Below are 12,541 nucleotides of genomic sequence, written 5' to 3' on the forward strand. Positions count from 1 at the left end.
ATGTTATTTTAACAGCAAAAATTTATAACAGTAATCTTTGATCCCAACAATCACTTCTACAAAAAAAACTTTACACAAAATACCAACTCAACTAATGACTACTTACATGTTAAAAGTCTCTTGACAAATAATAAAACTTTTTGTGTTTATTAAAAAGTTTTACACTATTACAAAGTAGGTGTTACAAAAGTCAAAACTTTTATTTCCAACTTTTTTTAATCTTTAATGTTAGAACAGAATTTAATGCTATGTATGTAAGTTTACTTTCCAAAATTTTATAAATAACAGTTAATGTTTATTTCACTTTGTAGTACATTTTTCAAGTTACTTCAGAATGGAACCATTCCAATCAATCGACGCTTTTCGATATTTCTGGTGGAATTGGAAAGTTGTTGGTTTAAACACCAGTCCCAAATATAGAATCCTCAATACCATTTATATAATATTCATCTGCATAACTGGAATGTTATTTCCTTCACTTCAACAAATTGCTCAATCATTTTTGGTAGCCACATACGCCGAGTTAGTGAGTAATCTTTCACTAAGTTTGGAATGGGCATGCAATGTTACCAAACATTTTTTCCTAATCCCATGGTTCAAACAAATTATGAGTGCTCATCGATATTTAGAACCTTTGGATATAAGAATTCAACGATTTGACGAAGAATTGAAAATAATGCGAGGAATTGTCAAAAATTGTCGCCGACTTTATGTTGCTTACAATGTCACTTTTATGACAAGTTTAATCTTTTATGCTGTCAATGGAGTTGTTAATAAGAAGATTATGTTTGAAGCCTATATTCCATGGGATTGGAAGTCTTCAACGAAAAAATATATCCTAGCTTTTGGCTATCAATTTTGGACCTCAGTAGTTCAGTTGATTATAAGTTTGGCAATTGATAATTTTGCAATTTGTTATGTGTACGTGATGTGGGGACATTTGGAGACTCTGGCAATTCGAATTTCTCGAATTGGATATGACAGGACTAAAAGTCAGGAGGATAATTATAAGGAATTGATTGCATGCGTTCATGATCATGGAAATATTTATCAGTAAGTATTTCTTATAATAATTTCACCACTTTTTTAAGCACCTTTCTCATAAATCCAAAAAGTTCCTCCCACTTTCTTTCATACATACTTACCATCCAAAAAGGTAAAAAAATTTCAATCAGTTTTTGAATGTGTTATCTTTTATAACGCATGGTTTAAACTTTGTCCACACGGACTACCATCATTTTGGGTAAAATTAAGTAAGCGTGTAACGTACAATTAACATGGTTAATTTATATACACAGACAACCACATAAACTTTAGCCACTTTTCTCGAGTTCCGCCTCTATCTAGCACTTTTCCTGTGTAATTTAAAATCGAGTCCTTGCTGCTACACATGCAAAAGGTGAGTGAGCGTAGGTATATAAAAGTGTGTATAAGTATATTCTGTCTAGCAAAATATAGAAAACTTTGTCGACAATAATGTATCCTCACCTAGGATAAGAGAAAAGTTCCAGATTCCCGTTCACAAAATTGTTTTCGAGTTTTTCTTGTTTTTTTTTTTTGGTTCATATTGAACGTGGGTAAAAAATGTTTAAGGGCAAAATATTTGAATGTTTAAAGAAGAAATTCTTAGTTTTTATAAAATTTGTCCAAAAAAAATTTTTTAAAGTAAAATAAACTAAACTAATCTTGAAAACAACTTTGAAAATTTTTACAAAAAAATTAAATTTTATGTTTTTTTAAATATAATGTTATTTCATTTTGGTCCAATGTGACTAAAATATGATTTAAGCTTTCACAGCAAAAGTATACACCTGAGATGTGAGCTTTATATAAAGAAGTTTTTTACGTGATAATTACTTTTAACTAGTTTCCTGATTTATAACTGAAAAACTATTTGAATTCATATATGTATAAAAAGAAGCATCTATTCATTAAGGAAACGGAGAGCTATGTGTACATTTTATGAATCTTACACTTGAGACAAATAATGACGTTAAGTTAAAGGTATACGAATACTTATATTTGGGGATGTATTTAATTTGTTTTATTTTGTTTGGAGAAGAAGAAATTAAATTAATATCTTCTCTGTTTAAATTCGGTAATATCTTGTCAAAAAAATTTTGTAGTGATTGCGAAAGTTTTTTATTCGTTAAAATACACAGGTCAACAAAGTGATGTGCAGAATTCGAATCTGAGAAGTCAAAAAATTTTTATTGGCCGCCGTTTTTGAAATATTGCCGTTAGAAAATGCCGTTTTCGAGGTTATATTTTTATGTGAAGTAATTCATTACGAAAAAATTTTTAGAGGTGCCTATAAGAACTGGTTTTATTCTTTCAAAAAATGTTTAAATCTTTCTGATATCTCCTTTACTGCCCGAGGTATTTAAAATTTAAGTAGCGGTCTTTGACTCAGAAACAGCACTGGCCAACCAAATTTAACTTTTTTTTTGCACAAGAACCAAAATATACTCTTCTAGAGGTTTTTGGGTTGCTGAAATTGAATCCGCAATCAGAAAAATTCTATTAGCCTTCGTTCTTGAAATATTACCGTTATAAACTGCAAAAAAAGGATTTTTTTACAACGGTTATATTTCAAGATCGGAGGCCAATAGAATTTTTCTGATTGCGGATTCGAGTTCCGCAATCCAAACACCTCTAGAAAAGTATATTTTCGTTCTTGTGGCAAAAATTCTGTGATTAGTGACTTAAACTTTAGATAAAGTTTAGTTTCTCTTTGGCTTATTAACTGAAACTTCTTGTGGCAAAAAAAAAGTTCAATTTTGTGATATCAATTAAAAAAATTAGATTTGAATTTAAAAATATTTATTGCAAATATTTTTTTTATGCATTAAAATAATTCTATTGCAATTAAAAATGTTTTGCTTTCAAAAATGTTTGTGCACTAAAAAAAACTACAAAATGTTCGCATTAAATATTTTTGTTTCTAATGTTTCTCAAACGTAAACTATTCGGCTTTACATTTGCTTTTTAAACTTTAATATTTAAGATAATTTAATTAGTTTAGTTAATAAATTAGGATTTGGGACTGCTTAACAAAATGTAAAAAACATGTAGTTATAATCTTTATTTTTCAGTAGAGTATATTAAAGTAAATAAACATTTATAAACAAAATATAATATATAATATTTAACATATAAGAAAGTCGACAAACATTAAAAAAAAATTATTAAATACAGACATTTTGCATTGAATTGTTTTTAGTGCCAACAAAACAAAAGATTTTGAATTACAACAATAAAATATTTTTTATTCCAATTTTCTTATTTGCAATAAATATTGTTTTTATTTTGTAATAAAAGGCAAATAATTTTACATTAAAGCGGGTAGTACCTACAATTTTTGAGGTCGCCTAATACCTATATATCTTAAGTCATTACAGCAATAAAATAATAAAATACGTAACAAATAAAACATATTATTATACTTTTTAAAAAATCAAAATAAAAAAAAATTAAAAAAAAAAAAAACTATTTAAATGAACCCAGCGAATTAGAACAAATAAACTGTATCAACTAGAACCAACAAAAAAATCTGTACATTTTAAAATTCAAAAGAAAATCGCCTCTTATAAAACCGCGACAGGTAGTATATTAACTAATTCGATTATAATCGAAGCAGGTCACTATAGCGTATGCGTGATATTTATTTTTCTTAATTTAAACATTTGAATAGTTAAAGAAACAATGGTGCTTTTGGTATGTAATATCTTACGCTATTGCATATATGTATCAGTTGGCCTTTTGTTTTAAAGAAATATGCTATAGGTACTAAAAAAAATTTCTCAACTTTTAGTTTGATAAATAGCTATAGTACAAACATTTTGGCAAACAACTTTCAATTGTGGATAACGGGTGGATACTGATTTTAATGTGTAAAAATAAGACAAAACTAATTCGAAATCAAACCTTGAGAAAATGCGTTAATTTCGGATGTTTCAAATTTTAAATTAGTATCATTAAAGTTAGGCAACTCTTAATTTACAGGTTATGTTAGGTTATAGTGGTTGCCAGGCAAAAGACCCGAAACACATTGTGACCCAAACCTTATTTCCAGACTTTGATCCGAATATATCTGCTTCGGAATGTAGACAAAACAAAATATTTCGATTGTAAATAATTCAGCAACCAGACGTTCAAGAAAGTTTTGGTTTTTAGCTATGAACACTGCTCAAAGAGACCTTTCTTTTGAAGTCTCACCCTATGAATATGGAGGAAAATTTTGAAAATGTCCTTTTTTAAGCAAGGGGATAGCCTTGATTTTTTCTCGAAAATCCGAAATAAATAAAATTTAATTTTTTTCTATTTTAATGCATAGGCCTGATGGTTGTGAACTCATATCTGTGAACCAAACCTTATTTCGAGACTTTGATCTGCTTCCGAATGTTAGAAAAAATAAAATGCACGACTGGGGTCGCACGTACTTGCTCTTATGATTAAAGTTACTCTAATGTTAAAGCTTTTTATTCAAGAAAATTAAGAAAATTTAAAATTTGATATTTTCAAGAAATAAAAAAAAAATAAAATCTGTTTTTATAATTAATTAAATACCGTTTTAAATGACCTTTCACAAAAAACCAAGTATGCATGTTTACTTCTTGTATAAAAAGGAATTTTTAGAAAAAAATTTTCGAAAATCGTTAGAGCCGTTTTTTAAAAAAATAATTTTTTATATATAAAAATTTTCTAACATTTTTCAAAAAAAAAAGTTAGTATGCCTTTTTGAAGAAATAATTTATTTACGCATAAAAACGAAATTTCAAAATTTTTCATAAACCCGTTTTCAAAATATTGATTTTTCAAAAAAAAATTTTGAAATATTTTTTAAAAATCTAAAAATGAGTTTTTTGAAAACTTTCTAAAATTTTAACATTACCTTAAAAATTTTCGTTGAAATCGGGGTGGTCTTGAACGAGATATTCATAAATCAAAAAAACCGTTCTATGACAGGTACCGTTAATAAAGGTAAAAAAAATATTTTTTTTATTTTGAAAGTTGGCTCTTATGTGTAATACTACACACAAAAATTTTAATCAAAATCGTTAGAGCCGTTTTTGAAAAAAATTAACTTTTCTATTTCCGTTATATGGCAGGTACCGTTAGTTTTGGTCCTAAAAAAAAACTTGAATTTGTCCTCTAGGGAATCACCCAAAACTGTTAACTACCAAGTTAGAACAAAATCACTCGAATAGTTTAGGCTGTAGCTCGAGGTACATACAGACAGACAGACAGACAGACAGACAGACAGACAGACAGACAGACAGACAGACAGACAGACAGACAGACAGACAGACAGACAGACAGACAGACAGACAGACAGACAGACAGACAGACAGAATTGCCGGACCCACTTTTTTGGCATTCTCCATCATCGTAATGTCATGTAAAATTGTTATCTCGAGTTCGATTTTTTTTACGAATCCTAAACTTGCCCTATAGTACCTATATCGCAAGTAAAAATTGTTCGATTGTAAATGATTCAGGACGTCATCGTCAGTCCAAGTTTTGGTTTTCAGTTATAAATAGTGCTTAAAGAGACCTTTATTTTGATGCATAACTCAATGGATTTGGAGGAAATTTTTGAAAATTTTATTTTAGGCATTGGTACCCCTTGGATTTTTTTCCAAAACTTTAAAAATATAAATTTGTAATTTTTTTTAACTGAATGAATAAGCGTGGTCACTGTGAACTCATCTGTGAACCAAAACTTATTTCGAGACTTTGATCCGAAAATATTTGCTTCTGAATGCTAGAAAAACAATTTGTTTCATTGTAAATGATTCAGGAGGTCAGTCCAAAATAGTTTTGGTATGGATTGGGAGGAAATTTTTGAAAATGTACTTTTTTTAGACAAGACCTTGATTTTTTCGCGAAAATTCGAAAAAAATAAAATTTAATTAATATTTTTTTCTTTTAAGGTTTTTTGAACTTGTCCGACCAGTCATTTCCGGAGCAGTACTTATCCAATTTATGGTTACAGCATTTGCATTATGCTTGGCAATTTTTGATTATCTCTTCTTTGGTAGTAATCTTGCCAAATTACTGATGACTCTTGCTTATGTTGCCGTACTTTTTTGCCAAGTTATGCCATGTTGTTATTTTGTCAATGATTTGATGACAAGCAGTGACAGTCTTACTACTGCATTATACTCCTCCAATTGGATGGATCAAACACCAAAATTTAAGAAAACTATTATTATATTTATGCAAAGAACTCAAAAGACGACAGTTATTATGGCTGGTAATATTGTACCAGTGACATTGCAGACATGTGTTAGTGTAAGTTTCAAAATGCTATAAAAAGATTCTTCTTATGATAACTTTGTTTTTGTATCTATTTACAGATCATTCGATTCTCATTTTCAATGTTCACGCTTTTGAAACAGATGTAAGAATACTAAAATGCACGGTGTTCATTATAAGGACAAATGAATATATTTATATAACGAATAAAATGTTTCTGTACACTGTTTTGATTTTTTTCTTATTTCAATTGGGTCAATAAGAAACAATAACTCCCAGACTATTTTCCTTTGATGCCACAATAAGTTTTCCACAAATATCAAAATATGTTCTTTGACTTCAGACAGTGTCAGAATTATTTTTTTTAAACGCAAAGAAAATAATTTATATATATTTCTTTTAATATTTTCCTTGAAGTCATATATCTTCCATAGTTATACACTCGACAATCCTCGACAGTCGACTCGACAGCATATTCTGAACTCAAAAAAGGATCTTATCTGCATATGTATGTGTCTACGAGTTCTTTTAATGTCCTTTATGATGGGAATTACATTCCATTACATGTATATTAATATTATTTACATTACAACAGCAAAAAGAGACTCTGTGTTGTGATTCTTCAATTTTTCTACCAACATTATTAGCAAAAAGGAAAACATTTTTTTGTGTTCTTTTTTCTGCTCTTTCGTCCTTTTATCCTAGAAATATTTTTTCTGCTCCAAAAAAAAAATGAGAGTAGGATACAAAATAAAACCACATTAAGAAAAGAATTACAAAAGAAAGCTTAGCTGAGCAGTGAAATTCACAACCAGCTACAACAACAACAACAACAGCAACAAAATATGGAAAAAAGAAAAGCAAACACATTTTTTAATCAAAATTTTTAAACAAAAATGTTTTTTCGTTGCTTTTTGTTGCTGTTTGGTTTGTATGCTTCTCTGAAATAACGGCTGGACTGACAACCAGTCGATTTTACCGCAGACATACAGAAAAGGTTAAATGATGGAAATGCGTGTTATGGTAAAAGGTGATGAAAGATGGAAATAAAAAAAAATACTGCTACGAAAAATATTAGCATACAAGGAAGGATATTGAGCTCAATAGAAATTAAGAATGTACGAAGAATTCCAGCTCAAAAAATAAAAATTCTTCGGAGTTTTTTTTTCCCATTTTGGGAATTTTGCTTTTTCGAATCAACTTCGAAGAAAAATTTCACCAGAATATAGCTATCGTGAATAATTTTTTCCATGAAACTTTTAACTAATTTTGATGCAAAAGTTTCCCCTAAGTAAGTTGTGGGGGAAAAAATTGTTTGTTTGAATTCAAAGATAGATAACATGCATAAAAATGATGACTAATGTTTGAAAATAATTGTGGATTGACCACTAGGGTGTGCTAAAGAACAATTTTTAAAAAGCAGCTTTAAATAGCTGTTATTTAATCACTCATTAAATAGCAGTTAATGACGCAAATTATTCTATAAATTTCTTCCTGATTTAACATATGTGAAAATATAAAATACAAAGTAAATAAAAGGAAAGTGACCGTTTTCGAATTTTTATAATAAGAAAAATAACTCTTTGAATGCCTGACCCAATTGTATTTCAAATTTAACTTCTCTGTTTCCTCATCATTTAAGTTAACAAAAAAGCCTTAGAACATTTTCTGAGCAGAAGTTACAAGGAGCAGAGACCAGTTTTGCTTGAAAAAGCAGTGAAATCCTTAAGAGTAGAGAACATTTTTACTGTTTTCACTGTTCACTTCATCGATTTAATTAATTATTGTAGGTATACAAAAAAAAAAAAAAAATAACACAGCAAATTCGATTGGGTTGGATTTTATAAGTCTTAGGACTGAACAGTGAGCAGCTAAGCTATAATGAGGAGCAATCGTAACTGTTATCTGCTCAGTGGAAGAGCAGAGTGATCGAAAGCAGCTATCGCAATAGCAGCATCAGCACTATTGAGCACACACCAAGTTTTTGCGAGCTGGCAGTTTGTCGTTAATATTAAATTAATTTCTAAAATTATTCAAGCATTCGTACATATGTATTTTTCGGTGGAAAAAAAAGTTCGTACGAGATTCACGAAAGGAAAATTCTCTTTCTGGGTAAATTTGCGATAGGGCTTAATACACACAGAGAAAAAAAAATTGTAATTTTTAACTATTTTAAAAATAACACGGTGTTACAAAAATGGGGTTTCAAAATATACGCGGGCGGAGATCTATCAGGTTTTGTAGAGCTAGTTGCACTGATTACGAAACGGTATTTGAAAATCCCCTAACACCCCCAAAATCTGGAGTTACGGACAAAAAACGTTTTTTTGGACCTTCACCCATTGAAAAAATTCTAGCTTCGTCAATGTAAATCGGTTAAGCCACTTAGTTTTTGCCCGTAACTCCAGATTTTGGGGGTGTTAGGGACTTTTTAAATACCGTTTCGTAATCAGTGCGACTAGCTCTACAAAACGTGATAGGTCTCCGCCCGCGTATATTTTGAGTGTTACACCGTGTAATTATTAATAGTTAATCGAAGTATTTTCCAAATTAACTATTAAATAGTCAATTTTAACTACATATTAAAATAGTTATTTGTGACTATTTAAATAGTCAAATGGGGGGAGAGACTCCCGCTTAGACGGGAGGGGAAATTATAAAAAAAACGTAACCTAAAAATGAAAAAAAATTTAAACAGTTTTTTTTTTTTTCTTTATTTAGAATGATTTTTATACGGAGTTGTCCAAAAGTAGGTAATGATGCAAACGAAATATGCTGATTTATAAGGGCTCGTGGAATTTCCTCGTAGAATCTCTGTTCATAATTGATCGATAATTTTCACTGAAATGAACAATTAATTAATAATAATAATTTCTTACTTTAATGTGGAGCAACACCCTGTACCAAATTTTTTTAGTTCAAAAAGAATTAAACGAACAACAGGTTTAATTTTTTTTTTTAAACAAAAGTCTCCATTTTTGTACCCACACGGCTTGAAACTTGGACGCGCACTGGCTAAATTCGACATCTTGTCATCTGTAACTATACGACTTTTTGTTTTCCGTAATAAAATAGTTACTTTTAACTATTTTGCTTTGGGATGTGACTATTATACCTAATAGTTATTTCTAACTATATAACTATATTTAAAAATTACTATTGTAATAGTTACGTAAGTACTACGGCTTAATCAATTTTAATAGCGAAACAAAAAAAAATCATAGTAGGATGAAACCCATTGGAAAAGGAGGTGAATATGAAAAAAATAAAGGAAAAATAAATTACGGGCGTTTTTTAAGGGTGTTTTTTTTTATTTTAAGTCAAAATAAGGTTAAAAAATTAATATTTTAAATCAAATAAATTACTGTGTATTTGAGACATAATAAGGTAGGTTTTCATCAAATTTCGTAGAAAAAAACATCGTTTTGAAAAAGATAAAAATAAAAAACCAAAAACTCGGTTTTTTGAATTTTTCATATAAATTTTGAGGTTATGTGAAAAAATTGTTAAGGCATAAGTTGTAGATCTTTTTATTACCTACAACTATGCCATACAACTTTTTTCTATAGGACTTGTAGTTTTCCCGGAAATCGAGATATACCATTTTTTACCATTAAAAACTCAACCCACCCACTTCCCGAACTCGGCTCGCCCGTAATTTATTTTTCCTTTAATTTTTATCATATTCACCTCCTTTTCCAATGGGTTTCATCCTACTATGATTTTTTCTTACTTTTTAATACAAATACAAATACAAATTCATGTGACTATTATAATAGTCATTTTTAACTATTTTGTAACTATTGTCTGTCATATTTATTCGACAAAATTCTATGAGTTCTATAAAGTGACTAAGCTTACAAATTAACTATTTTTTTTACCAGAGTCACATAGGGGTATTTAGTCAATTTAGGCGGACAAAACACGAAATTTTAAACTGATCCAAACGTAAAAAATCAACATCCTACTAAAAGTAGATAACTTGCTTAGCATTTTCTTATAGTTTTAAAATTGATTATTCCTTCAGGTGACTAACAGCAGCGGTCTAGAGTTGAAAGTTTTAAGCCCAAATATAAAATTAATTTTTTTTTTGTAATTTAGGGACTGTGCTTAAGTAAGTACTTTTTTTTTTAAGTGGATGTAGAAAAAAGTTTTTATGGAATATTGATAAGGAGATACGAAACTGTCTACTAGATGTTGTATCTAAATGTAGTATCTGTTATACAGGGTGTCCCAAAAGTAATGGATCAAACGAAATATGCTGATAGGCCAACTTAAGGGCTCTCAGAATTTGGTAACTTGTTTATCCCAAATCCTTACGGTTTTCGATTTAATGCAGTTTTTGTGAAATTTCGAAAAATTCCGACTTGGCAACAATATTTTGCTTCCTCTGCCCATAATTGATTTTTGTTTTTAACAATTCTTTCACTAAAACATTGCCTAATAATAATAAATAACTAATTAATCAAAATATTTCTTATGTCATATACCATTTTGCTGCAAATTAATTAACAGTTCCATGTTTTATAAAAACTCAATTTCTTACTTTTATTTCAGAGCATCATCCTGAAAAAAATTTGTATGGTGTGACACTGGTTTATTATTTTAAAAACTTGCCGTGTTATTGCAGTTTTCAAAAATGTATAAAAGTTTCCAAAGTTGAAATTAGAACGAAACATATTACAATTTGACAGCAAAAAACAGGGATTTTCAGAGCAAAATAACAAAGAAAAATAAACACATTTTCTCGACTGTTGTTTGTTTATTTATTTTTGAATAAAGCCTCGATTTTTGTTTGTTATTTTGCTCTGAAAACCCCTGTTTTGTTGCATTCAAATTGTAATATCTTTCGTTCTAATTTCAACTTTGGAAACTTTTATACATTTTTAAAAACTGCAATAACATGGAAAGTTTTTAAAATAATAAACCAGTGTCACACCATACAAATTTTTTTCAGGATGATGCTCTGAAATAAAAGTAAGAAATTGAGTTTTTATAAAACATGGAACTGTTAATTAATTTGCAGCAAAATGGCATATGACATAAGAAATATTTTGATTAATTAGTTATTTCTTATTATTAGGCAATGTTTTAGTGAAAGAATTGTAAAAAACAAAAATCAATTATGGGCAGAGGAAGCAAAATACTGTTGCCAAGTCGGGATTTTTCGAAATTTCACAAAAACTGCATTAAATCGAAAACCGTAAGTATTTGGGATAAACAAGTTACTAAATTCTGAGAGCCCTTAAGTTGGCCTATCAGCATATTTCGTTTGATCCATTACTTTTGGGACACCCTGTATATATTAAAGTTTGGTTTTGTGTACGTTCGCTAACCGGCCACACCGACTGACTTATCTTCTTAATTTTTTTTTTAAATCAAAGAGGCATAAGAGGAGAAGGTTTAAGGCAAAAAAAGTCACAAGTCACCAGTGCGTTGCAGTGAGGGAAGTACCGTAATCTCAGTGTGTTATTTCGACGTGGTTGGCTTTAAAAAATTACACTGTGATAGTTTTTAGAACTTTTTTTTTGCAACAGAGCGGAGACACATCGATTCTAGTTAATTCGAGTATGCTGAATTCAGTGGTGCCAACCGTTTTGAAAGTTTGGCTCAAGTTTTCGAGATATTTCGCAAATAAAATCTTAGGTCGGGACTATTAAAATACTGATAATTTCGAATAATTAAGTTTTTTTATGCAGTTTTTAGTTTAGAGAAAAGCTATTCCTGTATATAGCTATATGTTTAACACTATTCTAGATTGTTATGTTTCGGTCGCTTACAAAGCATTTTATAAACGAAAACTTCACTTTTTCATGTTTTTTTATTTTGTTGACTTTCAAAGCCTTTAATATGGATGCAATTTGAGTTTAACATTGATTCGGGATATTTTATATTATTTACATAGCATATAATTCCAAAAATGAATAAAATACTGCAAACCTGAAAAAGTTCACTAGTGAAAATCAGTCTATTAAGCTAAGGAAATGTATTAAATAACACTGGTAAGCAAAATTAAACTTTTTTTTTGCCACAAGAACCAAAATATACTTTTCTGAAGGTGAAAGGGGTGCTGAACTCGAATCCAAAGCCATAAATATTTGACTTCCTTTTTTTTAAATATTACAGTTATAAAAGGCAAAAAACGTTATTTTGACTGCTTTTATCCCGGCATGATGTAAGTATATAAGAACGTTGTTTTGTTCTTCCAAAAACTGTTTAATTCATTTATTATCTGATATCTTAAGCTTAAGCTGAAAATCCAAAAACTATCTTAACTTAA

At 29.3% G+C, this 12,541-nt stretch overlaps 1 protein-coding gene across 1 annotated transcript; it reads left to right on the top strand.

Annotated features, from left to right (window-relative positions):
* Positions 1–313: 313 nt before the first annotated feature.
* Positions 314–6,467, top strand: LOC129910714 (odorant receptor 42a-like). The gene is made up of 3 exons (XM_055988206.1): positions 314–1,053; positions 5,937–6,297; positions 6,363–6,467. The coding sequence occupies exons 1-3, from the start codon at positions 335–337 to the stop codon at positions 6,408–6,410; spliced, it is 1,128 nt and encodes a 375-aa protein (XP_055844181.1). The 5' UTR covers positions 314–334; the 3' UTR covers positions 6,411–6,467.
* Positions 6,468–12,541: the final 6,074 nt, after the last annotated feature.

This window comes from Episyrphus balteatus, chromosome 1 (assembly GCF_945859705.1).
Source record: "Episyrphus balteatus chromosome 1, idEpiBalt1.1, whole genome shotgun sequence".
Lineage (NCBI taxonomy): Eukaryota > Metazoa > Arthropoda > Insecta > Diptera > Syrphidae > Episyrphus > Episyrphus balteatus.

What these genes read in the sequence shown, in the direction of transcription:
- LOC129910714 (XM_055988206.1), top strand. Translation starts at nt 335, where the DNA reads ATGGAACCATTCCAATCAATCGACGCTTTTCGATATTTCTGGTGGAAT. An exon ending in GATCATGGAAATATTTATCA is followed by an intron (nt 1,054 to 5,936) that starts GTAAGTATTTCT and finishes TTTTCTTTTAAG; the next exon opens with GTTTTTTGAACTTGTCCGAC. An exon ending in CATTGCAGACATGTGTTAGT is followed by an intron (nt 6,298 to 6,362) that starts GTAAGTTTCAAA and finishes ATCTATTTACAG; the next exon opens with ATCATTCGATTCTCATTTTC.